Source organism: Vulpes vulpes, chromosome 2 (assembly GCF_048418805.1).
Source record: "Vulpes vulpes isolate BD-2025 chromosome 2, VulVul3, whole genome shotgun sequence".
Taxonomy (NCBI): domain Eukaryota; kingdom Metazoa; phylum Chordata; class Mammalia; order Carnivora; family Canidae; genus Vulpes; species Vulpes vulpes.
The window spans coordinates 13,463,470-13,490,357 of NC_132781.1; the positions used below are offsets into that span (position 1 = coordinate 13,463,470).

General features: G+C 45.9%; 2 protein-coding genes across 3 annotated transcripts in view; one reads left to right on the forward strand and one right to left on the reverse strand.

The window, feature by feature from the left end:
* The window catches only part of PSMD12 (proteasome 26S subunit, non-ATPase 12), a 35,005-nt gene extending 25,853 nt beyond the window's left edge, over positions 1-9,152 (reverse strand). Inside the window, exon 1 of one of the 2 annotated variants that reach the window (XM_025999615.2) lies at positions 8,922-9,152. In XM_025999615.2, coding sequence (XP_025855400.1) covers positions 8,922-9,029 — 108 coding nt within the window. In that variant the 5' untranslated portion in view covers positions 9,030-9,152. Of the gene's footprint in view, positions 1-6,919; positions 7,061-8,921 lie in introns of those variants that run through there. The other variant, XM_025999616.2, reaches the window with a different exon arrangement.
* A 4,370-nt stretch (positions 9,153-13,522) lies between these two features.
* PITPNC1 (phosphatidylinositol transfer protein cytoplasmic 1) overlaps positions 13,523-26,888 on the forward strand; it is a 264,181-nt gene continuing 250,815 nt past the window's right edge. Inside the window, exon 1 of the mRNA XM_025999614.2 lies at positions 13,523-13,588. Coding sequence (XP_025855399.2) covers positions 13,538-13,588 — 51 coding nt within the window. The 5' untranslated portion in view covers positions 13,523-13,537. The remainder of the gene's footprint in view (positions 13,589-26,888) is intronic.

The window sequence follows — 26,888 nt, forward strand, 5'->3', positions numbered from 1 at the left end:
GACACAGGCAGAGGGACACACGCAGGGAGCCCAATGTGGGACTCGATCCTGGAACTCCAAGATCACGCCCTCAGCTGAGGGCAGAGGCTCAACTGCTGAGCCACCCAGGCGTCCTGAACTTTTTTTTTTAAGTAAGCCCTATGCCCAGAGTAGGGCTTAAACTCACAATCCCAAGATCAAGAGTCACCTGTTCTGCCAACTGAGCAAGCCAGGAGCCCGTAATTTTCAATGACTTTAAAAATAAATTGGGCAGCCCCGGTGGCCGAGCGGTTTAGTGCTGCCTTCAGCCCAGGGTGTGATCCTGGAGTCCTGGGATCGAGTCCCACATCATGCTTCCTAAACGGAGCCTGTTTCTCCCTCTGCCTGTGTCTCTGCCTCTCTCTCTGTCATGAATAAATAAATAAATAAATCTTAAAAAATAAAATAAATTATAATTGTGCTTAAAGGAAATGAAGACCACCTGAGAATATCCACACACACTATATCAAAGGTCATGCTTTTAAGCAGATACTGATCCAAATGGAATACCCCTTTTTGTCAACTGACAGTAACCTCTATCTCGTATGCAAATACAGAATATTCCTCCGGGGGTGCACATTAGGAAATGGGAATAGCAAAATTCAAATGATATAAACCTAAATGATAATACACCAGGACTAAGATAAGCCATTCTACTAAGAACCACACATTGTAATCAAACAAAACCAGCCCACAGCAAAAAAATTTCAAGTACTTACGATACTGATATTATTAACAATGAGTGAATTGGAAGTGATAGAGGATTTTATTTTGAAATTGGTTTAACTATAAATGAAATTTTTATTATTATTTTTTAAAATAATTTCATTTTTATTTTTATTTATTTATTTTTTTAAAAAGATTTTATTTATTTATTCATGAGACACAGAGAGAGAGAGAGAGAGAGAGAGAGAGGCAGAGACACAAGCAGAGGGAGAAGCAGGCTCCATGCAGGGAGCCCAACGCAGGACTTGATCCCGGGACTCCAGGATCACGCCCTGGGCTGAAGGCAGGCACTAAACCACTGAGCCACCCAGGGATCCCCCAATGATTTCATTTTTAAGTAATCTCTATACCTAATGTGGGGCTCAAACTCACAACCCCAAGATCAAGAGCCACATGCTCCACCAAATGCCAGCCAGGTGCCCTGAAACTTACTTTATTTTAATGACATGCATGGATAGTACATTAGTACTATTCTTTTACTGAGGAAAGAAACTAACTAGTTTTTGAATTAAGGATACAAATAATGTTTGTACTTTTCAAAATATTCTTTATTTTCCAAGATAATGTTTAAGCTGAATTTTCTATGGAGCACAGATTATGTGCTGTACAGCCATCATTTGAACTTTTTTTAACTCTAAAATTTGTATGATTACTATAATTAAATCTTAAACATACATTACTAGCGTTGTAACAGTGTTTCCTATGCAAAGGGAGAGCATCAGTTAGGCAAATTCTATAGATTCATGTGTATGATAAATGCTGACTAAATGCCCATCAGAGGAAAAGAAGAAACAAATCCATAAATTTTCCAAAGCTAAAGGCTAATAAATCATAAATGAATAAAGACTCTTGAACTGTAGACTGCTACAGATTACTAAATTCAATCACCTCATTCTAGAGTATACAAGGATTAAGGACCAAATAGTGCAGCCACAAAACTTAACAGCAGAATCAGAACCCAGGGCTCTTGCCTCCTGATTCAATGTTCCCTCCATTACACCAAACAATACTAGTTTAAACCACACCTTTGTTTCCATCAAAGTAATTTCCATTAGGTAAATGGTTACTATCTGGCAACAAATATAGTACAAAAATAGCTAACATGCAAAATACCGTTCATTGATGGTCACCTGTCACTTTTGCAATTACTGTTAGTCATGTGATATAATCAAGAGTGTAGTTTATGGTATTTTATTTTATTTTTTTTAATTTATTTATGATAGTCACAGAGAGAGAGAGAGAGGCAGAGACATAGGCAGAGGGAGAAGCAGGCTCCATGCACCGGGAGCCCGACGTGGGATTCGATCCCGGGTCTCCAGGATCGCGCCCTGGGCCAAAGGCTGGCGCCAAACCGCTGCGCCACCCAGGGATCCCAGTTTATGGTATTTTAATTCAGAAGTATAGGTTTTATTTTTTTAAAGATATTGTTTATTTATTCATGAGAGACACACACACACAGAGAGAGGCAGAGACATAGGCTGAGAGAGAAGCAGGCTCCACACAGGGAGCCCGACGCGGAACTTGATCCCAGGACCCCAGGATCACAGCCTGGGCCGAAGGCAGGCTTGCTAAACTGCTGAGTCACCTGGGCTGCCCAGAAGTATGGATTTCAAAGAACTGCACTCTACATGTGAAAGAATCACATACCACTCTCTTTTTTAAGATTTATTTATTCATGAGAGACAGACAGAGAGAGAGAGAGAGAGAGAGAGGCAGAGGGAGAAGCAGGCACCATGTAGGGAGCCTGATGTGGGACTTGATCCTAGAACTCCAGGATCACACCCTGGGCCGAAGGCAGGCACGCTAAACTGCTGAGCCACGCAGGCGTCCTGAATCACAAACCACTCTAGATATTAACAAAACATTAGTTGTCATCTTCTCAGGAAAGCATTCTTAAATAACTCTCCATAGTCAGTAGTTATTCAGTATTTCCTTCTTTAACTCACAAGCCCACAGACTTTCTGCTCTGTAATGACTCCAACATTTTTTCTGTTTTAACCTTTATGGTCTTCCTAATCTCACTAGAATGTAAATTCTGTAAGAGCAGGGACCGTGTCTATACTGTTCACTACTGCAGCTCAATGTTCTGCACCTGGCAAAGCACATAATGTTGCTTCCGTAGATGTTATGGTACATCCCTTTATACCTTGAACCAGTTATTAATGTGCACCTCTGGTCTCCTAAGTGGTTTTAAGTTCCTTCAGGGCTGGATAGTGTCTGATCGTTTCCCACGCACCAACTTGTACATAGCATGCATTGAATGGCTTCACACTGACCAGAAACTATCAGATGATCTTAATGGCTCAGAATTCGTGATTCTTACTGTCACACTAAGTAGGATGTGATAAGTTACGTGGCTGGTAATTCAGTGCTATTTGAGCGGTACTACTATCAACAAAATACTACTCCCAATTCTCTAATCATCCCACCTTTTTCTCCCATTCTTCCATGTCCAATGCTATGGCTAACCATCCTCCTCCTTTTTTCCCCTACCTATTCAGTTTTTGAAATTCCACCTCCTTGGAGCACCTGGGTGGCTCAGTCAACGTGTCTGCCTTCAGCTTAGGTCATGATCTCAGGATCCTGGGATTGACCCTCACATCAGACTCCCTGCTCAGTGGGGAACCTGCTTCTCCCTCTCTCTCTCTCTCTCTTAAATAAATACATAAAATCTTAAAAAAAAAAAAAAAAAAAAAGAAAGAAAGAAAGAAAAGAAAAAAGAAAAGAAAAGAAGGAAAGAAAGGAATTCCACCTCCTCAATGCTGCCTTTCAATTCAGAGGAACGAGACAGTCAGAGCTACCAAAACTAAGCCAGTAGAACATGTGACTTTTGTGACTCATTTTCCTCATTAAAATAATCTTTGTGGGACCCAGGCTCAGCGGTTGAGTGCCTGCCTTCCGCCCAGGGCGTGATCCTGGAGACCCAGGATCGAGTCCCACATCTCCCACATGAGGCTCCCTGCATGGATCCTGCTTCTCTCCCTGCCTATGTCTCTGCCTCTCTCTCTCTGTGTGTGTCTTTCACAAATAAATAAATAAAATCTTAAAATACATAAACATAAATAAATACAAATAATCAATGTTCAAATGACTAAGGAGTTGTTCAATATCAAATCCATGTTGGGTATCTGTAAGTTCTATATGTTTGTGTCCTTTAACTTCTAAGTGGATCCAATCTTTTAATGATTTGTTAAATAACTTAAACAAGTAAGAAAAAGGCCAATGGTTGAAATTTAAGACCAATCCGATACTTTCACACAAACTATTTCTAAAAGAGTTTTTTGTCCAAGCTGCTAACAATAAAATATTTTACATTTCACCTCTTTTTTTTTTTATTTTATCCTTGAGAAGAGGCCGTAGGTAACCAAATGAAAAGACATGAAGATGGAAAAAAAAAAAAAAAAGACATGAAGATGAATGAAAGGATATATTCAATTTAAGAATGTAAATAATCGGGGTGCCTGGGTAGCTCAGTCAGTTAAGCATCTGCCTGCAGCTCAGGTCATGATCTGGGGGGGGTGGATGGGTGGGGTGGTCCTGGAGTCAAGCCCCCAATCTGCTCTCTGCTCAGCGGGGAGCCTGCTTCATCTCCCTCTGCCATCCCCACCCCTATTTGTGCTCTATTTATCTCTGTATCAAATAAATAAAATCTAAAAAAACGTAAATAATTTCCAAATAACCATGTAACAATTATACCATAATCAAAAAGCAGGGGTGGTGGTGGTGGTGATCCTCTGTGTATTAAGAACTGCTAAATATTCAGTTCAGAAAGGCCCTCATTAGATTCATTAAAGAACTAATCATTATGGAGAACTAGTATCACTTTTATTTATTTACTTATTTATTTTAAAGATTTTATTTATTTATTCATGAGAGACAGAGGGTGAGGGGCAGAGACACAGGCAGAGGGAGAAGCAGGCTCCATGCAGGGAGCCTGATGTGGGACTCGATCCTGGGTCTCCAGGATCATGACCTGGGCTGAAGGCGGCACTAAACCGCTGAACTACCCAGGCTGCCCTAGTATCACTTTTATTATCTCACCAACCTCAAATGCCAGTCACTGAAGCAGCAGAATGTAATAGTTAAAATTCTGGCTCTGCAGCCAGACTGCCTGGGTCTAAATCTCAGGTCTACCACTATATTACCTTGGGCATAACACACTTTGACTCTTAATTTTCTCTTCAGTGAAATGAGCATAATAAGAATTCCTGCCCCACAGAGTTGCTGTAAACATTAAAGCAAAACCTATAAAGATAGGCCTGGAATATATGTACATTATCATCATCACAACAGCTAACATTATATAGAAAGTACATGGCAATAAATATTAGTGACTGGTGTTAATTATTGAATGTTAGGTGAGTGTTGGAACACAGAAACAGAACTGTATTAGATCATTGTAAGAGAATCAAATAGCCTAGATTTGGCAATTTCAACACCCAAGTCTAGACCTGGGTCTGTCTTTTGAAGGTTTCTGCTATCCGGGCTTCTTTTCTCACTGGGTACATTTTTAGTAAGTTTCTATACACATAATTTTTATCTTCAAATGTCTTTCACATTAAAAATAAAAAATGGGGCACCTGGGTGGCTCAGTGGTTGAGTGTGTCTGTCGGCCTTTGGCTCAGGTCGTGATCCCAGGGTCCTGGGATAGAGTCCCGCATCAGGCTCCCTGCAGGGAACCTGCTTCTCCCTCTGCCTACCTCTCTGCCTCTCTCATGAATAAATAAATAAAATCTTAACATACGTACATAAAAAAAAAAGTCTTAAGAAAAGTAGGCGTAGAAGTAAGTCTCTTACAGAGGTCGTGGAATGTAGCAAAACGAACACGACCTGTTGCCAGGAGACTTGAGCTTGACCTGGCTTTGCTATAGACCTTGGATAAACCACTTAACTGCTGAACCTTAGTTTTCTCACAAGTAAAGTAAAAACAATAGAACTTTCTTCACGTTTATTGATGGGCTCAAAGTAAAACAACAAAAGAGTGTATGCTAAAGTGTTCTATACATTCCAATGTAGAAATACAATGCTTTAAATAGGTATTTTCTTTGTTTGATGGAATGGTTAGAAAATATAAAATGATGAATAAAAGGTAAAACAAAGAATCAAACTTTAAAAGAAATTAAAATTAACTAGGATGGTAAGACAACTGTCTAATCCAAAACTTGAAAATTGTGGGTTTGCAATAAAAAACAAAAACAAAAACATACTCTGTCATCCTCCAGGCCTCTATCTGCCTCGTTCACAAAAGCAATTCACACCGGTACCTTGTTTTGTTCCACTGGCACACTGGCTTAAAAAAAAAAAATCCAAATCGCTTTAATTTTACCTCGTTTAACAAGCCCCAACTCTCCCTGTTTTAAACATTTCCATTATCCACCTATTTGATGCCTAAAAAGGTATTTGAGTTTGCAAGTCTTTTCAACTGTCTTGAACATAACCACGATGTCCTAAATAAATGCCATACATGTGATTACTAAAACCGTAGCTGCGAAATTTTTTTTTTCTTACTGGCCTATAAGCTACCTGAGGGCAAGGGCTTTGTCTAATAATGATCTTTACAGTCCCCACAATGTCTAGCACTGACTAATGATAGGAGGCTATCAGAAGAAATTGGTAAAAGGAAGATTTTTTTTCTCCCAGGTCTCAGTTCTAGGAATAGTTGTACTTTCTTAAAGCAAATGGTTTCTTCCTTTGGACACTAGCAATCTATTACATCCCAAGTGGTAGTTCAGAGGCTGACTTTGGCCTGTTTGTATATTTTGTTTGATATATGTAGTATTGGTTCAAATAGTGCTTTAAACCAGATTAGTGCCAGTTTCTAAATATTGAGGCAATTCATATAAAAAAATCCAAATTCGGGATCCCTGGGTGGCGCAGCGGTTTGGCGCCTGCCTTTGGCCCAGGGCATGATCCTGGAGACCCGGGATCAAATCCCACATCAGGCTCCCGGTGCATGGAGCCTGCTTCTCCCTCTGCCTGTGTCTCTGCCTCTCTCTCTCTCTCTGTGACTATCATAAAAAAAAAAAAAAAAAAAAAAAATTCCAAATTCCTGGCTTCTCCCTCAAGAAGTTGACAAGGCTTGGCCTTCATCCCCAATTGGCAAAGATTAACTGGAGGTAAAGAGTTACTGCCCCCTTTCCCTGGACAGGTGCTCAGAAGTTCAGGTTTTCATTACATTTGGCTCACTAGGCAGGACAGCATGGTGAGAGCACAAGCTCCAGAATCAGTCTGCTTGGTTTGCATCCTGGCTCCACCACTTTACTAGCTGTATGACCTTGGAGCACGTGACTCAACTTCTCTTAGACTGTTTTCTTGTCTGTAAAATAAGAAGAAGAATAATACCTATCACATAGGGCTAAGGTGAGGACCGTATGAGCTAATGCATGTAAGCACTTAGAAGAGTGTCTGCCACGGTAGAAAGTACTCAATAAATGCCAGCTATTGTTATCTGCCTGGCCCTGTAGGTGTTTCCCAACTCCTACGTACAAGACGATGTTTTCTTCACACTAGCTTCTGGTATGTACATAGATGAATTTATGGTTACCTTCCATCAAGTGTACTGAAGCTAAGAAATTCAGGTATACCAACTTCATCATCTTTCCCTATCCCTGTTTTTTTGTAAAGCCCCATTAAATGGGACGCCTGGGTGGTTCAGCAGTTGAGCGTCTCCCTTCCGCCCGTCTCCCTTCCGCCCGGGGCCGTGATCCTGGGGTGTGGGACTGAGTCCCACACTGGGCTCCTTGCAGGGAGCTTCTCCGTCTGCCTGTGTCTCTGCCTCTCTCTCTCTCTGTGTGTGTCTCTCACGAATAAATAAATACGATCTTTAAAAAATGAAAATAAAAAAAGCCTCATTAAATGCTTTATCGGAAAAAGGGGAAGTATTGAAAGGTTTCTTTCTAAGAAATACTACTGTTAGGTACACCTGGGTGGCTCAGTGTTTGGGCATCTGCCTTCGGCTCGGGGTGTGATCCTAGAGACCCGGAATCGAGTCTCGCATGGGGCTCCCTGCATGGAGTCTGCTTCTCCCTCTGCCTGTGTCTTTGCCTCTCTCTCTCTGTCTCTCATGAACAAATAAGTAAAATAATTTAAAAAAAAAATACTACTATGAGATAATACTTGACACTCCTCCTGTCCCTGAATGTATTACATTTCAATGTACTTATGCAGTGAACCCCTGAAGGGACAAAACCAACTCTGTTATTTAGCACATGCGTGCCAGGTGAATAGCAACAAATACCTGTGGCTGGATTGATCAAGGAACTTAATGACGCCTGGGTGCAAGGACTCTTAGCAACAGCCCATGATGGGAGCTGATCTGACAACCATCCAAAGCCCCGTCAGACAAACCGAGTTTTGAATCCTCGGTTCCATTACCAACGACAACGTTCCACAAATAACTCCCTAAGCCTTGGTTTCTTTATATGTAAAAGGATCCACAGAGTCGCCTGACACGTAGCAGGGAGTGTGATAAATACCAGGATCGAGTTAAAAGTTCTATTCCAGGGGAGATAAGCAGTTGGGCTAAAGCGCTGTTATCCCGCACTTCTGTCTTCCGGAGTTCCTGCTCCAGGAACCATTCCTCCCCATCCCAGTCTCTGTAAAACCTTCCCTTATTCCACCAGTAAGAAGGAGCAGCTTCCTTCTCTGTGTTCCAACAGCACTTGACAGGCTTGGGGGGACACTCACCACCGCAGCCGATCGTCTAATTTCGCGATGCCTACGAACTCCTGAAGGGCAGGGGTCCTGTGCCGTTGTCCACCTTCGTCCCATCACTTTCCTACCCCTTCTCCCGGCTCAAGGCCAGGCACATCCCAGGATCCACACACAGCTTAACGACACGAGCAGAAGCACTCAACTCTCTGATCTAGCCTGGACGCTGACGCGGCCCTAACCCCCTGGGAAACTGCTAAAGTGCACGTTAAACCGGACCAAGAAAAGGGGGCCCCAGCTGCTCCGGGCAGTGGCCATCTGTCCCAGGGAAGGTTTGGGAAGCTGTATGCACTGGCGTACTCCCGCCGCGGAGCCGACCTGGGACCTCCTCCCCATGCAGCCCCACTCGGGCCGGGCAGGCAGTGGGGGACGCGCCCTCCAGCCCGCAGGCCCCCTGAGGCCTAAGCGAGCTCCGCGCCGTGACTCAGCCCTCGGCGCCCGCCAACAGCCAGCCGGCCTCCCCTCACCTTGGCCAGCTTCTCGCACTCGGGCAGTCGCTGATCCACTGTGGCGCTGTAGTCCACTTCCATCTTGACGATGCGCCCATCAGCCCGCTCCGAGCCGCCGTCCGCCATGGTCCCTGCCTGAACGTCCCTTGATGTCCCCCTGCTTCGGCCACCACTCGTCACCCACACCGGAAGCCGCCTGTGCACCGGCTCAGGCAGTGCGTCGGGAACCCGCGCGAAGGACCCCGCGAGGACCCCCTGCGCTGGCCGCCAGTCAGGCACTGCCGCGGACAGCCCTGTGGGCGGGGCTGTGGGCGGGGCTGTGGGCGGGGCATCCCTGCTTTGAAGTATTCCTTCTCAGAACCGTAGGCAAGTCGCTTGACTTTTGTTGGATCTCAGTGTTCTCGTCTCTGCCTGAGCAGGCTGAAATCACCCCAGAGACAAAAAGTTCTTTATCAAGTTTCGTCTGGTTGAGAATCTTGGTGGTTTAATCGGTGGCATCTCTTAAAGCCAAAAAGTGTGACAGCGGTTCAGTAACACAACAAGTATTTTTTGTTTGTTTTCATTTTTACTGTAATCCACTACGTGGATAAGAAGAATCTTTATTTTATTTTTTTTTTTAAGAAGAATCTTTAAAAACACATTTACTGGCTTTTTTTTTTTAATTTTTAAGATTGTATTTATTTATTTGAGAGAGAACACCTAAAAATAAAGAGAGAGAGAGAGAGAACTCCTGCACAGAGGGAGAGCTCCTTATGTGGGGCTCAATCCCAGGACTGTGAGATCATGACCTCAGCTGAAGGCAGATGCTTAGCTGACAGAGCCACCCAGGTGCCCCTTTACTGGCTTTCTCTGTGGGACTCTTGTGAGCATCAAGCAAGATCATGTATGTGAGGTTATTTTAATTTTAAATTTTTTTTTTATTTTTTTAAGGTTTTATTTATTTATTCATGAGAGACAGAGAGAGAGGCAGAGACACAGGCAGAGGGAGAAGCAGGCTCAATGCAGGGAACCCAATGTGGAACTTGATCCCCCGACTCTGGGATCATGCTCTGAGCTAAAGGCAGATGCTCAACCCCTGAGGCACCCATGCATCCCGGTTATTTTAATTTTTAAGGACCGTACAAATGTTCATTTGCACCATCTAGGTCCCTATTAAAAAGTTTAGGATGGGGTCACCTGGGTGGCTCAGGGGTTGAGCATCTGCCTTTGGCTCAGGTCGTGATCCCAGGGTCTTGGGATGGAATCCCATATCCAGCTCCCGGCAGGGAGCCTGTTTTTCCCTCTGCTTATGTCTCTGCCTCTCTCTGTGTGTCTCTCATGAATAAATAAATAAATAAGTCATTAAAAAAAAAAGTTTAGGATGCTTGAAAGTGAGAATGAGGTTGTGTGTGATGTGGTCAAAGTGTCAATGGTAGCCTCCAAAGCAAAAGGGAAATCTTGGAATGGTCTACCGGTTAGTGAATTTAATCAGCACCAACATCCCTTTTTATATGGTGAATAGACTGTGTTTTAATTGTTGTTGGTTTTTACTGTTGTAGAATCAAAATCATGGATAATATAACCCATCTGCACACATAATTAAAAACAATGACAAAACATCCTAGCTATAATATAAAGGAGAAGCATTGCAGAATAGCAAAATAATATACATTTCAAAATGTAAAGGCTAAGGGGCACCTGCCTGGCTCAGTCTGAGAAACTTGCGGCTCTTGATCTCTGGGTGGTGAGTTCCAGCCCCAGCAAAATCTGCAATAGTTATGTTTCATTGGTTCCCCAAGCATCATGAGGGCTTCCTGTGGGTAGCATGATTTTTTCCAAAATGGTGTATAATTTCTTGGTAAAGTTTTGACTATATAAAAGTACAATCTTCCATTGCTTTTCACATAGAAGAATTCTTAGAAATTTTAGTACAGGCAGGGGTGTCGGGGTGGCACAGTTGGTTGAGCATCCAACTCTGGATTACTGCTCCAGTCATGACCTCAGGGTCCTGGGATCCAGCCCTGGTTGGGCTCCATGCTCAGCAGGGAGTCAGCTTTAGATTCTTTCCCTTTGCCCCTCCTCTCCCCACACCTCATGCTTGCGTGCTCTCTTTTAGGTAAATAAATATTTAAAAAGAAGTTTTAGTGTAGGGCAGCCTAGGTGGCTTAGTGGTTTAGCACCTCCTTCAGCCCGGGGTGTGATCCTGGAGACCTGGGATCAAGTCTCACATTGGGCTCCCTGCATGGAGCCTGCTTCTCCTTCTGCCTGTGTCTCTGCTTCTCTCTCCTTCTGTGTCTCTCATGAATAAATAAATAAAATCTTAAAAAAAAAAAGTTTTAGTGTATATTAAAACTTCAAGAAATAGATTGGCATATATGAAATGGAGTTAGAATCTAGGCCTCAGGGGATCCCTGAGTGGCTCAGCGGTTTAGCACCTGCCTTCAACCCAGAGCATTGTCCTAGGGTCCCAGGATCGAGTCCCACATCAGGCTCTCAGCATGAAGCCTGCTTCTCCCTCTGCCTGTGTTTCTGCGTCTCTCTCTCTCTCTCTCTCTCTCTCTCTCTCTGTCTCTCATGAATGAATTAATGAATGAATAAATAAATAAATAAATAAATAAATACAATCTTAGGCATCCCTGGGTGGCTCAGTGGTTTAGTGACTGCCTTTGGCCCAGGGTGTGATCTTCGAGTCCTGGAATCGAGTCCCATGTTGGGCTCCTTGCATGGAGCCTGCTTCTCCCTCTGCCTGTATCTCTGCCTCTCATGAATAAATAAATAAAATCTTAAAAAAAATAATAAAATCTTAAAAAAAAAAAAGGATCTAGGCCTCAGACACATAAGTAGGCATCTGGCAGGACACTGAAAAGCCAGGTGTGGGGTGCCTGGGTGGCTCAGTTGGTTAAATGTCTGCCTTAGGCTCAGGTCATGATCCCAGGATCCTAGGATGGAGCCCCGCAGCAGTTCATTTGGGAGCCAGCTTCTCCCTCTCTCTGACTGCTGCTCCCCCTGCTTGTGCTCTCTTTCTCTGTCAAATAGATAAAATATTTTTTAAAAAGTCAGGTGGAATGTAGGACAATATTTTACTGTGCAGGTTTGTTGCATTTGTAGATGGTCTCGCATCCCAATTATATGCTGATACTCCCTCTGCCCCCAGCGATTGTGACAACCTGAAATACCCACACAAATTTCTAGAACACACGGTAGGAGCCAGAATTGTTGAGACGCCCTGGGCTAATTTGCTTTCTCACTCTTTATTTGGTGTGTAGTTGGTTTGAGTAGAGGAGACAAAGTATTTGGAGGTCTACATGTGTGAAGAGTGTGAAAAGACAAAAAGAAACAAAGGTGTAATGGAGTAAACAGATTCATGGTTTCCAGGACTCAAAAAATTAGAGAGAGGATCTAAGAAAGAGATAAATAGTGGAGAAAACTCTAGTTGGCTCTCATGCCAAACTGAAGCCCTTTCTCGCTTGGCTCGGAGGTAACAGAAAATGAAAGCATATTGAAATTAAAGGAAAGGCTTGCAAAGGAAACAAGAAAAAAAAAGGTGAAATGAATAAAGAATGAACTCAGTAAAAGTCTGAGCCACAGTCAGAGAAAATAGGTAAGAAGAATACTGTTATACAGATACTCTTTATAAACCCTTTATTTGGATGAATCTGATATTGTGATTAAGAATTTAGTTTCAGGGGGAAAAAAAAGAATTTAGTTTCAGAAGAGAAAATTAGCAAAGGATAAGGAATAGGGAAATGAAACCCCTATAGAAATGTAAAGATAGATGGAAATTAAGATGAACACACTAGTTGGGGGATGCCTGGGTGGCTCAACAGTTAAGCATCTGCCTTTGGCCCAGGGCATGATCCTGGAGTCCCGGGATCAAGTCCCACATCGGGCTCCCTGCATGGAGCCCGTGTCTCCCTTGCCTATGTTTCTGCCTCTCTCTGTGTGTCTCTCTCATGAATAAATGAATTAAATCTTTAAAAAAAATAATAATAAAAGAATAAAACACAAAAAACATCATGTTAAAAAAAAAAAGAGAACATGGGGCATCTGGCTGGCTCAGTACATAGAGCATGCAACTCTTGATCTCAGGGTCCTGGCTCAAGCCCCACATTGGGCTGAGAGATTAAAAAACAAAAGATTGGGGTCGTGCGTTGGAGCCCCCCTTGGACAATTGAGATTAGTTAAAAATAAATAAATAACAATGCAATTTTTAAAAAAAGCAAACGTGGGCACACTAGAGTCTCAGCAAGGCTTGACTTTAAACTGAACACATTTTTCTCTTCCTCATTCTCAAAGCCTCCCCCTCCCCTTCCTCTTCATTTGTTTTTCTGTGGAATCCTTTGTTCCAAGAACACTGCACCAATATTGACGTCCCACTGACCTCAATGTATACTTAGTAACGAGACTCATGGCCAGTGCCAATGCCAGTCATGAGACCACCTTGAAGACGTGACCTACTCTGCTGGCAGCACAGGCCAGATTCCTATCCAAACCGCCCAGATCCTGTATTTTCCTATAAAACCCTTCTACCCCAGATAGGCTTGCAGTCCTTGGAGTCATTAGCCTGCTGCAGCCTTCTATGCCTGGCAAAGGAATAAACTATCTTCCTTCCTTCTGTATACCCAAACTCTGTCTTCGAGTTACTGCCCCGGAGCATGGAGGTGGGTTTTCCACAACAGAGAGAAATATCTATTGGAAAAACACTGGTAATGTATATTCTGATACTATTAAAACTAATGTGTCTCTATATTAATTACTATGTTGGTGTTCCTATTTGGCATCTCTGGCAGGTGCAGCTTCCTCACCATGCCCACAACTGACCCAAAGTTCCCACCCTTGTGAAGTGAACATGTCAATGGGAGGGGGGAGACAGAAGATAAACATGTAAATATGCAGCAGGGGTGACAGTGAATGGGAGATGGTCGAGGAAGGACAGGCTAGTGAGCCAAGACCTGGAGTAAGAGTCTTTTTTTTTTTTCCCTATGTAATCTCTCCCCCCAACATGGGGCTCGAACTCCCAACCCTGAGATCAAGAGTGGCATGATCCGCAGACTGAGCCAGCCAGGCGCCTCAGTAAAGGAGTCTTGCAGATAGCTGGGGGAGGAAGATTCCAGGCCGAGGCAGGCAGGAGCAGGAACCCTGAAGTGAGAGCCATCAGATCACCCCCCGCTTGTCTGAAGACCAGAATGAGTGAGGGCAAGAGTTGCAGGAGATGAAGTTTAGGACAATTCAACCAATTATAAGGACTTCTTTCTTTCTTTCTTTCTTTCTTTCTTTCTTTCTTTCTTTCTTTCTTTCTTTCTTTAAATCTGAGTGAGATAGGAAGCTAGTGGAGGTTTTATGGGAAGGAGTAGCAGGAGCCAACTTACATGATGAAAGAATCACTCTGGCTGCTGTGTGGTGACTAGGTTGGGACGAAGCTGGGAGACTAGCTGGGAAGTTATTGCAATAATTCAGGAGGAAGGGACACCTGGGTGCTCAGGGTTTGAGCATCTGTTTTTGGCTTAGAGTGTGATCTTGGAGTCCCGGGACTGAGTCCCACATTGGGTTTCCTGCATGGAGCCTGCTTCTCCCTCTGCCCATGTCTCTGCCTCTCTCTATGTGTCTCTCATGAATAAATAAAAAAATCTAAAAAAAAAATACTTCAGGAGGAAAATGTTGGTGGCTTAGATGAGGGTGGAGACAGTAGAAGTGGTGAGAGAGGGCTAGATCCCGGATATACCTGAAGATAGAGCCAATTGGATTTGCTATTGACTGTGGGGGTTGAGAGGTCAAATATGTCAGCAAGAGTTTGGTCAGCAAGAGTGTCTGGAAAGATGGAGTTGCCATTTCCCAAGAAAAAGCAGATTAGGGACAAGCAAATTAGACACAAAAGGATAGAAGCCCAGTTTTGGATATGTTAAGTTTGAGGCCCCTATTGGGTATCCAGGGACAATGTCGAAAAAGCAAATTCATATACAGGGGTCGAATTAAGGGGAGTCCTCGGATCCCTGGGTGGCTCAAGGGTTGAGCGTCTAGCTTTGGCTCAGGTCAGGATCCCCAGGTCCTTCCTGGGTTGGAGTCCCACATTGGGCTCCCCACAGGGAGCCTGCTTCTCCCTCTATGTCTCTGCCTCTCTGTGTCTCTCATGAATAAATAAAATATTAAAAAAAAAAAAAAAACAAATTAAGGGCAGTCCTTTGGGCTAGAGATTCAAAGCCAGGAGTCATTAGCATATTGATTGCATCTTAAGCCAGAGGCTTACATTACAGAAGTGTTTCTGAAATGTGTGTGAAACATTTGTTTTTGTAAATTTCCTCTTTTATAAGGCAGTAGGAGGGCACCAGTCTGGTTCAGTGGGAGGAACCTGTGACTCTTGATCTTGCAGTTGTGAGTTGTGGTTTGAGCCCCACGTTGGGTGTGGAGATTGCTTAAATAAATAAAAACTTTAAAAAAAAGGCAGTGGGAGAAGTTGGGTATTTTCAAGTCTGTTGTAAATCATTTTGTAAAGAAAAAAAATTTTTTAAAGATTTTATTTATTTATTCATAGAGACAGAGAGAGGCAGAGACACAGGCAGAGGGAGAAGCAGGCACCATACAGAGAGCCTGATGTGGGACTCGATCCAGGGTCTCCAGGATCATGCCCCCGGGGCTGCAGGCGGCGCTAAACCGCTGCGACACTGGGTCTGCCCTGTAAAGAAAATTATACTGTATTTTATCTCTTGAGTAAATCTATTGGACCTATGTTAGAATTATTTCATGTCAAGTACCATTATATCAAGTGAATAAAAAGAATTATTGTGTTCATTTACTCTTGCTGCTGTAACAAATCACCGTGAATTTAGTGGCTCAAAACATCAGAAATTGATTCTCTCAGAATCCAGAGTCCAGAAGTCTGAAATCAGTATCACTGGGCAAAAATCAAGGTACGACAGGACCATGTTCCCCCCCTGGAGGCTCTAGGGGACAATCTGTTCCTTGTCTCCTCCAGCTTCCAGTGGTTGTGGACATTCCTTGACTTCATCAGGCCAATCTCTGCCTTCATGGTCGAGTTGCTTTCTCCTCTTCTGTGTGTGTATCAATGTCCCTCTGTTTTTCTCTTATGTACACTTGTGATTGTATTTAGGGCCTCCCCAGATAATCCAGATTAATCTCCTCTTCTCAAAGTCTTTAATTTAACCACATCTCCAAAGACCCTTTTTCTTTTTCTTAAGGTTTTGTTTATTTACTTATTTTTAAATATTTTATTTATTCATGAGAGAGAGAGAGAGAGGCAGAGACACAGGCAGAGGGAGAAGCAGGCTCCATGCAGGGAGCCCAATGTAGGATTCGATCCCCGGTCTCTGGGACTACACCCTGGGCCAAAGGCAGGTGCTAAACCGCTGAGCCACCCAGGGATCCCCGAAGTTTTATTTATTTTTTTTATTTTTATTTTTTTTTCCGAAGTTTTATTTTAAAGTAATCTCTACACCCGACGTGGGACTCAAACCCAGAACCCTGACAAGACCAAGAGTCACATCCCCTGCTGACTGAGCCAGTTAGGTGCCCACCCCCACCCCAAAGACTCTTCTTCTAATAAGGGAACATTTTCAGTTTCCAGGTTTTAAGATCCGTTGTCTCTGGGGGCCATTATTCAGCTTAATTACAGTCACCTAAACAATTGTTAAACTGGGGTTTTGATATAAATGACTTCACATTTTTTTTGATTGACATTAATGATTTAATAGAAAACTAGAAACCCTCAAGTCAGTTCTTCCCTTATTACTACATGCTCTTTTTTGTTTTTTTAAAGATTTTATTTATTTATCCATGAGAGACACAGAGAGAGGCAGAGACACAGGCAGAGGGAGAAGCAGGCTCCCTGCAGGGAGCCAGACGTGGGACTGATCCCAGGTCTCCAGGATCATGCCCTGGGCTGAAGGCAGGCGCTAAACCGCTGAGCCACCCGGGCTGCCCACTACATGCTCTTAATAGTAAACACAACTCTTTTTCTCTCTGGTAACACTTATGATATTCCACAAAAAGTCAAATATCATACTATCTCTGTGGCATGGCATAGCTAAGAAATACGATTTCCAGGGGAACAGGACTGGCTCCGTCAGGAGAGCATGTGACTCTTGACCTCAGGGTTGTTAGCTGGAGCCCCACGTGGGGGGTAAAGATTACTTAAAAAGAAAATCTTAAAAAAAGAAAAGAAAAGAAAAGGAATGCTATTTCCAGATCTGTGTTGATATCACTTGATGATACTAGGTCAAATATGCTTTTGCATTAAGTAGCTATAGTTAATTATGGTTGCACAGTTGCCTCCTTTTAAAGGACATTCAGGATCAAGGACGATGTCTTCTTTCATCACTAAAACTTGTCTTCAGTGAGCATAGGTTACATACAGTCGCATAATTTATCTCAAAATATTCCAGTGTTTTGTCAATTTCTATAAAAACAGGAGAAGCAATAAAACTTTGATAAATGTATTGCTAGCTTATTTGTTAAAAAAAAAAAAAAAAAGACAAAACTACACCTTTGGCTACAGAACTCCCAAGGTTTTCTTTTTGTGTGTGTGTGTGAAGCAATTTATACCACATCATTGTCAATTAATTTTTATTTTATGAGCACCCAGCTACAAGCAATTATACATCAAAGGCATTCTCTGTATTTAATAGAGGTCTGATAAATGGGTCTACACATAAGAATTGCTTTGGGATGTGCTTTTTGTAGTTGTGTTAGGAATTAATTTATCATTTGCTTAGTACCTAACAAGGTCAGATACACAGGTGTTTAACACACACACACACACACACAGACTTTGCTGGAATTCAACAAGTTAATAAAAATTAATTGCAAAGGATAACATTTGATTTTCAAGTAGAATCCTTATAAAGGGGGTATGTGAATGGACACAGGAACCAACCTGCAAGAGCCTCCAGTGTCCAAAGTTGGAACATTTAGAGCAACAAAACTAACAGACTAAAAAAAAAAAAAAAAAAAAAAAAACTAACAGACTATTGAATTGTTACTTGGTGTAAAAGAAATATGCATGAATCCAACTTATTTATTTATCTATTTATTTATTTATTATTTATTTATTTTTAAAAGATTTTATTTATTTATTCATGAGAGACACACACACACAGAGAAGCAGAGATACAGGTAGGGTGAGAAGCAGGCTCCATGCAGGGAGCCTGATGTGGGACTCGATCCAGGTCTCCAGGATCAGGCCCTAGGCTGAAGGCAGGCGCTAAACTGTTGAGCCACCCGGGCTGCCCAGTCCAACTGATTTAAATAAATAATTGAATGAGGAAATAAGTGAGGGAGAAGAGACAAATTACACAGGATTCCATATTATATATGTAGACACCCTCTCCTTGGGAGGCAGGCTTCATTCCCCGCCCTTGATTGTGGACTGGACTTAATGACCCACTTCTTTTTCTTTTTATTCTCTCTTCTTCTTCTTCTTCTTCTTCTTCTTCTTCTTCTTCTTCTTCTTCTTCTTCTTCTTCTTCTTCTTCGTTTATTTATTCATGAGAGACACAGAAAGAGAGGCAGAGACACAGGCAGAGGGAGAATCAAGCTCCCTGTGGGGAGCCCATGTGGGACCCGATCCCAGGACCCCGGGGTTCATGACCTGAGCCAAAGGCAGATGCTCAACCTCTGAGCCACCCAGGCACCCCAATGACCGACCCACTCCTGAAGAACAGAGTACAGAAAGGGAGAAATAGTAACTTTCCAATGGAAAAAATTGGCAGGCATGACCTTCACCTAGTGATAAAGGTTAGTTAAGGTCAAATTCTTCATTAAAGGCTGCTTTGGTAATGTAAGGCAGACAGTGGGAATAAGAAGGTACATCTTTCTATTACTGTGATGTAACAGTTTTATCCTTCTCTCCTTAGACCTAATTTTGACGAGTTGGAAGTCAGTGTCTCCAAAAGCTTCTTGGAGTAGCTATTTTAGATAAGATTAGCGAATGTTACGCAAATACAGTGGTTCTCCATTGCAGGACTTCCTCCCTCCCTATGTACCCCCATATTTGGCAGTGTGTGTGTGTGTGGGGGGGGGTGCTACTGATATTTAGTGGGTAGAGACCAGGGATGCTGCTAAACATCCTACAGTGACCACCACAACAAAGAATTATCTGAGATGGTGAATCCTGAACTAATTATATACATACACCTAATAGATGTTTTTTTTGGGGGGGTACCTACACTACCCCTTATACCAAAGATACATTCTCCAGATGAGGACATGGTCTGGCTTCTCTGGAAGCTTAAAATCATGTCTGGCAGTTGGAGAAGAGATGGAATACTTTAGCAGTGTATATGACATTTTAATTTTTTTTTAATTTTTTAAATTTATTTATGATAGTCACACAGAGAGAGAGAGAGAGAGGCAGAGACATAGGCAGAGGGAGAAGCAGGCTCCATGCACCGGGAGCCCGATGTGGGATTCGATCCTGGGTCTCCAGGATCGCGCCCTGGGCCAAAGGCAGGCGCCAAACCGCTGCGCCACCCAGGGATCCCTATATGACATTTTAAAAAAAAGATATTATTTATTTATTCATGAGAGACACAGAGAGAGAGAGAGAGAGGCAGAGAGACATAGGCAGAGGGAGAAGCAGGCTCCATGCAGGAAGCCCGATCCCAGAACTGCAGGATCACACCCTGAGCCAAAGGCAGACACTCAACCGCTGAGCCACCCAGGCATCCCTGTATATGACATTTTCTATGTAAAGGCCACACTTGCATGCAAACAAGAACCAAAATGAATAGTCCAGATAAGTGTTCTGGGTTGTCTAGAAAGGTAAAGAGTTGTCTAGAGCGCTGTGTGGAAGAGACAGGACTTTCATTTTCTTTCTTTCTTTCTTTTTTTTTTTTTTATTAGACTTTATTTATTTGAGAGAGAGAGAAAACATGGGCAGAGGGGTGGGGAGAAGAAGCGAGGTCAGAGCTGGTGCAGGGCCCCATCCCAGGACCCTGGGATCATGACCCCCAGCTGATGGCAGATGCTTAATTGAGTGAGATAGGACTTTTTTTAAAGATTATATATATATATATCTATATATATATCTATATCTATCTATCTATCTATCTATCTATCTATCTATCTATCTATATAAAGAGAGAGAGGCAGAGACACAAGAGGAGGGAGAAGTAGGCTCCACGCCAGGAGCTGGATGCGGGACTTGATCCCGGGACTCCAGGATCACGCCCCGAGCCAAAGGCAGGCACCAAACCACTGAGCCACCCAGGGATCCCTGAGATAGGACTTTCAATGAGCTTTGACAAACCCACCGACCTTATATACAGTCTGTAGGAAAGAGGAAGATGGAAAGGACCATAATACTTTACTCTAGAGGTACCAGGATATTCTGGGAATGAAACATGGCTTCAAATAGTCACAAAGACTGTTCCTTCTGCTGCTACATGCAGAGTGGGTCTCAGCTTTTTCACACCAACTGCAGAGAGGTTTCAGGGTGGGGGAGGGGTGCATCATCAATCCAGGTGATGATAATGGACTGAAAAGACTCCTTAGATGATTGATTCTGATGGGCACCCCGCCCCACCTTCTGAGAACCCCCCCTTCACAGATTGTCACCTGTCCGAGGATACAGGCTGTCACAGACGTGTGCAGGCTAATACTCTTTTCCTTGTGCTCATATCATTCCTCCCTGGTAACTTCACTTTGTTCCCTTTTTGCTCTTTGTGCCCCAGCCCCCATTTTAAAATACGTGATAATCAGCAACTGTAGATTGTACCACTGTTAATGGATCATTAGTACTATCCTTAATGATGACGGCAACACCTTCCAAGCTCTCTGGAAGTAGATCCTGGGGATTCCGCTGGCGGAGAAGAAACAAAGATAGAATTCTTGCCAGACTTGCTGACTTAAAAACACTTTAAACAATGTATCTGACCAGTAGATGCCGCCCTTTTCCCTTTTGTGAATGAGTTATGAATGAATAAGCCCTCCCCTCCCCCAAGTGCTGTTGTAGTGAAAACCAATCTGTCCCCAAGTCCTTAATGAATCTTTGAAATTCATCATCTTTTCTTCTGGCGCAGTCTAATTCAGACCCCCCCTCCTCATTCTGTCTCCTGTGATATTCTAATAATATAATAACCTCTTGCCTCTGGTATCCTGCTGCCTTTTCCCATCCAACACACAGCCATCAGAAAGCCATCACTTTCCAAAAGCAGATTGCTGAGAAATGGTGTCATGGGGGATGGAGTGGGGAGGGACTCTCTGAAGGCAATGGCAGGAGCAGAAGGGTCAAGGTGAAGTGGGCGCCTTCTCCTGCCAACAGATAATATTTGTGTCACCTGGCTGCAGGAGGGCCGGGAGGAAAGGTAACTGACTAGCAGGGGAAAGGTGGATTCAGAGTCCTGATCTTCCTGCCAAGGAATTTGAACTGGCTCAGTAGGCCACAGAGAATCCCTGAGAGGTTGTGAAAGGGGCAGGATTAGAGCTGTGCTTGAACAAGCTTAATGTGACCAGGCACGCGGATGGACTGGATGAAAAGGAAGTTCAGGCAGCTTACTAGAGTCAGGAGCAAAGCACATACAGACTGATTTGCAGTCTGGGCTATGAGGAGGGGTAGTTCTTCAACCGTAATATTAATTTCAGTAAAAACAGCTGCAGAATCAATGTCAGGAAACATCTAGGAGGGGGCGCTTGGGTGGCTCAGTAGGTTAAGCGTCTGCCTTCAGCTGAGGTCATGATCCCAGAGTCCTGGCATCTGCCTGCATCAGGCTCCCTGCTCAGTGGGGGAGCCTGCTTCTCCCTCTCCCTCTGCTGCTCCCTCTGCTTGTGCTCTCTCACTATCTCTCTGTCAAATAAATAAAATCTTAAAAAAACAAAACAAAACAAAAAGGAAACATCTAGGAAGCTGGGAACATACCTACACACTTTTGAAGTCCTGTGTGCATGCGTATGTACATGTGGCTTGCCCGTACCTTGCCTAGCTGCCTTTGGGAAGAGGATCAGGCGCCAGAAGCGAAACCACTACACTTGTTGTCAAGTAAGAAGTAGGAAAAAAAGGAAAAACAGCTTGAGCTTCTTCCCGTATCACAGGCTTTCGATGTGTTATTATTCACCACTACAGTGTCAGATTTAGATTTTCCACCTCGAGGAATTCGGTTTAGCTTTAATTAGTTGCTGTGAATATATCTGAGCCAACTCTGGGAAGCATTTATCTAGAAAATAGTTTTCACTAAAATATAAGCTGGGTATAGGGTGGTTGTTTTTCTATGAGGCTTTGTATCATGTTCACAGTTATGAATTCTCTCCAGCCATCTGGGTGCTTTTTGCCACAACCCACCACAGTCACACCGGTTATCTGTTTATTAATCATAATTTTAAATACTATAGTATCGAGACCATCTGCAGCACCATCCAAGCTCGACGAGCAGCTGCAGGGCCGCAGAGCACACATATTTTTCAGAGAAAAGACGATGCTTGCAGGTTCTTCTGCATAGAGGCAAAACGATGCGTTTTTTCATCCAGCAACTTTTCAGAAAAACAAGCTTAAAAATACCAGACAAATGAAAAACAGACTTCAGCAGTTACATGCAGCTTCCTGAGTAAGTGAAAAATGTGCCTCTTGTGGTTAAAATGAGGGATCTGTTTAATATGGATGAAGTACCAACACTCCAGGCATTTTCATTGACATTTCACTGTGACTTTTTGAACTTAGGAGTGCTGACAGGCGAGCCTACCCTGGCAGCCCTGCGGAGCGGAGCGGGCGGTGGGACAGCAGGGCAGGCCAGGAGAGGTACAGGGCTGTGTCCGCTTCTGGCTCCCTCTGTTTTCCTGTGCTCTCTGCACTTCATTTTCTTCCTCGCTTTTGCACTTGCCAGTCGTCCAGGATCCCATCTCTGAGGCCAGCCAGGAAAGCAGGCGAGGCTGGGGGCTCGTGCTCCTACAGCCCATCGCCGCTCCAGCGCTGGGCTTGCAACCCTGGACCAGAGAGGGCGTTTGTAACAAGACCTTCTGCAAAGGTCAAGACACGCTTCTTGCGCACCTGGAAGCCAGAAGCCACCCAGAGGGGCCGGGCGGAGCACATCTGAGAAGCAGACCCAAAGGGCACAGGCGGGCGGGGAAGCGAGCCCCCTCCCGCGGTCCTCCCCAGCCGCCCCCAGGCTCAGCCCCGGGGCAGCCCCGCCGTCTGGCAGGAGCCGGGGAGAGACATGCTGTTTTGTTTAAATCCTCCACATTCTTTGCCATTTCCCCATTGGCCGGATGGGGCTACCCTCCCCGCCGCGGCCGCTGCTGATGTCAGCCTGGCTGGCGCTCGCTCCTCCCGCACCCACCTCCCCGGCCCGAGGCACACTGCGGCTCGGCGCGGACTCCGGGCCCGGCGCGGCGGCTGCGAACTCGCGGGCACGCGGGGCGCTCGCCCAGCCCGGGCCTCGGGGGCGGGACGTGCGCGGCCGGCGCCTGCCTCCTCCCGCCCGCCGCGGCCGCCGGAGCCCCGCTCGGAGCCCCGCTCGGAGCCCAGCTCGGAGCAGCCCGGGGCCCAAGCCCGGCGCAGCCGAGCGGCCGCCGCTGCCCTGTTCTCCCGCGGCTCGCCCCGGCGCGCCTCGGGGCCGGAGACCTCGTGCACGCCCGGGGAGAAGCGCGGCCGAGCCTTTGTCTGGGGAGTCGGCATCTCCGGTCCCGCTGCGATGTGCTCCCGGTGACGGTCGCCTCTGGGCAGACCCGCCGGAGGCGGTCGCGGGCTCCGGCGGCTCGAGGCGGGGCACTCTCCGTGCGTTTCGTTCTGATCCTCGCGAAGCCCGGTTTCCTCCCCGTCGGCCGCCCCGGCATGTCCTGATCCGGCGGCCGCTCCCACCGCCCGGGGCTGCGATCCCAGCGGCGTCCAGCGGCCCCTCCCGCCTCCGCGGTCCCCCCCGACTTGGCAACAGCGCGTCCGGGAGGGCGGACCTCGGCCCGGCAGGAGCGGGGGAGCCCCGGACGCCCGACCCGAGCCCGGACATGCTCGCGGGCGCACGGGGGGAAGCCAGGAGCTGAGCGCGCCGCCGGGGCTGCTCCGCCCGCCGGCTCCGAGCGCCCTGCCCCGCGCCCGGGCGGCAGCCGCGTCCCTCGGGGCGCCCCCCCCCCCCGCCCCGCGCCGGGGCCCGCGGCCGGCAGCACCATGCTGCTGAAGGAGTACCGGATCTGCATGCCGCTCACCGTGGACGAGGTAAGCGCCGCCCCCCCCCCTGCCCCGGGGCGCAGGCTGGAGGGCAGGGGAGTCGCTGGTTCCACTTGTCACCCCAGCGGGGCAGGGCGGTGGACTCTAGGTGGAGGCTTGGGGGCACCCAGAAACCTGACTCTTGGGGATCCGGATGCGCCAAAGGGAATGGGCGCCCCCCCCCCCCCAATTAGGAACATGAGCAGAGCAACGCCAAGCGCCCCAAGCGCGTCCCGCTGGCGTGCGGGTGGGGTGGGTGCGAGTGGGCCCCGGCTCCCCTCCCGCCCTTCGCTGCAAGGTCTGGGTTGGGTGGGGGCGGGGGGAAGCCTTCGCCCTCGGGATCTCCAGGCCCGGAGTCCCGCTGGGGGGCACCTCGGAGCCCTAGGGGAGTCCTCCCCGGGCCCGGGCCCGGACTTCTCGCCGTCGCCGCCGGCCTGGGCGCCGCTGCAGCCACGCCCGCGCATCGAGGCTCCCAGACCTGGCTCCGACCTTTCCGCAAACCGCCTGGCTCGGAAACTTTCTGCGTCTCTTGTTTCTCCAGCGGCGGGGAGCGTGGTCTGCGGGCGAGCCCGGAGCGGCGGGGACGCGGGCGCGGCCACACGGGGGCGCCCCAGGACGTGGGTGCCGGCCCGGGGCTCGGCTCCCGGGGCTGCGGCTGCGGGGCGGGGGGCTGGTCCTCCCACCGCTGCTCCAGCTCCATTCTCCGGATCTCCCGAAGCTTCAAGCTCCATCATTCAGGAAATGACTCAGGGAGGATTATTCAGGCCCCAGCATCCCCCCACCCCCACCCCGCGCCCCTACGTTTTTGGTGTTTTCACAATTGCTTAGCGCCCGTCCAGGGACGTCAAGGAAGCGTGGAGCCAATCGGGGAAATTTGAAAGTCACTAGTGTGGGTTAGTGTGCCCCACCAAAGAGACTGCGAGCCAAACCGTGTGTCTATTTAAATACAGAGCATCTAATCTATCAGGTGTATTAGTGAGCCTCTACCTTGTGGAAGGGGCGAGGCGCTTTGGGCAAGAAGCAGGTATTTAACCGATAAAGTGACCGCGCTCCCGAGGGGCCCGTCTTAATCTGTCACCTGGAGCAAGTGTTGAGGCAGGACCCATAGTACAATCCAAGGCAAGATCCAAGTAGCTGCGAGTTGACAAAACTATACCTCCCCGGGACACTGGTTGCCAAAGAGAGAGGTCAGGCCCCCACCAGAATGATGGACCTGGCCATGCTGCCTGTTGGCATTTGAGGAGATAACGTTGGAGCAGAATCTGGAAGGATGGAATGAATCCGGGCGGATAGGCAGTGTTGGGGGATGCATCTCGACCGTGTCAATCAAGTGGAGGAGCAGCACACAGCTGTGTGGCAAGTGGGGGAGGCAGATGAGTGAACCTGGTTAACCAGAGTAGTTCTAGAAAAGATTGAGATCTTCCCACCCTGGGCAGCTGAGCTGGAGCAGTGCAGCCCGGAGATGTGTGTGCCTTTTCATCTCTCCCCCCAGTGACTTTATTTATTGATAGGAGTTTGGGATCTAGGCGCAGTGTTAGTACTGCATGAAAAGTGCAAAAAGTGCGGGTGATAGTCAAGAAAACAACCAGTTCTAGAATCTTCTTACTACCTACAAAATCTTTTTACTCTCTTTATTCTGATTGCTTTTTTTTTTCACAGGCTTTCCTGAACATTCAGGCACAGCTCTTAAGCCACTTATTGATTTATTTATGCATGCTACTAAAATACCCACCACTTCAGGGAGAAGTAATCACTTTTGAATAATACAGGTGGAGGCCTTTTCTTTTACTTGTTATTTTTTTTTGGGGGGGAGGGGAGGCCCTTCCTTAATTGGCAAATGAAATCAGGCTCCCCTTGTTAATAGAATATATAATTATAATTTACTTAATGTGTAATTTATTTGGACTAAAGCATGACTCAGTTTCTTTTCTTTTTTTTAAAGTTTTTATTTATTTATTCATGAGAGACACACACAGAGAGAGAGAGAGAGAGAGAGAGAGGCGGAGAAGCAGGCTCCATTCAGGGAGCCCGACGTGGGACTCGATCCTGGGACTCCAGGATCACGCCTTGAGCAGAAGGCAGACGATTAATCGCTCAGCCACCCAGGTGTCCCATGATTCAGTTTCTAAAAAAGTTATATTTTGAAGTTAGTTTTCTACTTGGTTAGAGAAACGGGGGTGAGGGGGACAGTTTAGATTGATAGAGGCTTCAAACTGATAGGATTCAGATTTTCCAAGGCAGATGATGGGTGAGGAAACTAGGTACCTTGTGCCAGAGGTTAGATTCCTGGAATCTGACTTGGAGTAAACCCCCAGTGTCCACCATCCACCCCCACCCCCCCCACCTTGTACTGTGTCCTACTGTCCTTAACATTAAAAACTGGGAAGGAGCATGAGGCGCCAATGTGGTTCCCTGGGTTGAGTGGCTGCCTTTGGCTCAGGTCCTGATCCGAGTCCTGGGATCAAGCCTCACATTAGGCTCTGTGCTCAGCTGGAGTCTGCTTCTCCCTCTCCCTCTGCTGCTCCCTCTGCTTGTGCTCTCTCTGTCAAATAATTAAAATCTTAAAAAAAACAAAACAAAACAAAACTGGGAAGGGACTTAACAGTGTCTTCAAAGAAGACCATTACCATCACCTTAGTAGGTAGATTCTTCAAAGCCTAACTTTTGCTTCAAGGCTTCATTTGCTTTGGGCCTGATTCCGTTTACACAGCACTTTAGGAATTTGTTTCTGTCTAAACCCTGCAGTGAATTAGGAGAGCCCATATTTATTTATTTATTTTCAAAGATTTTACCCATTTATTCATGAGATACACAGAGAGATAGAGAGGCAGAGACACAGGTAGAGGGAGAAGCAGGCTCCATGC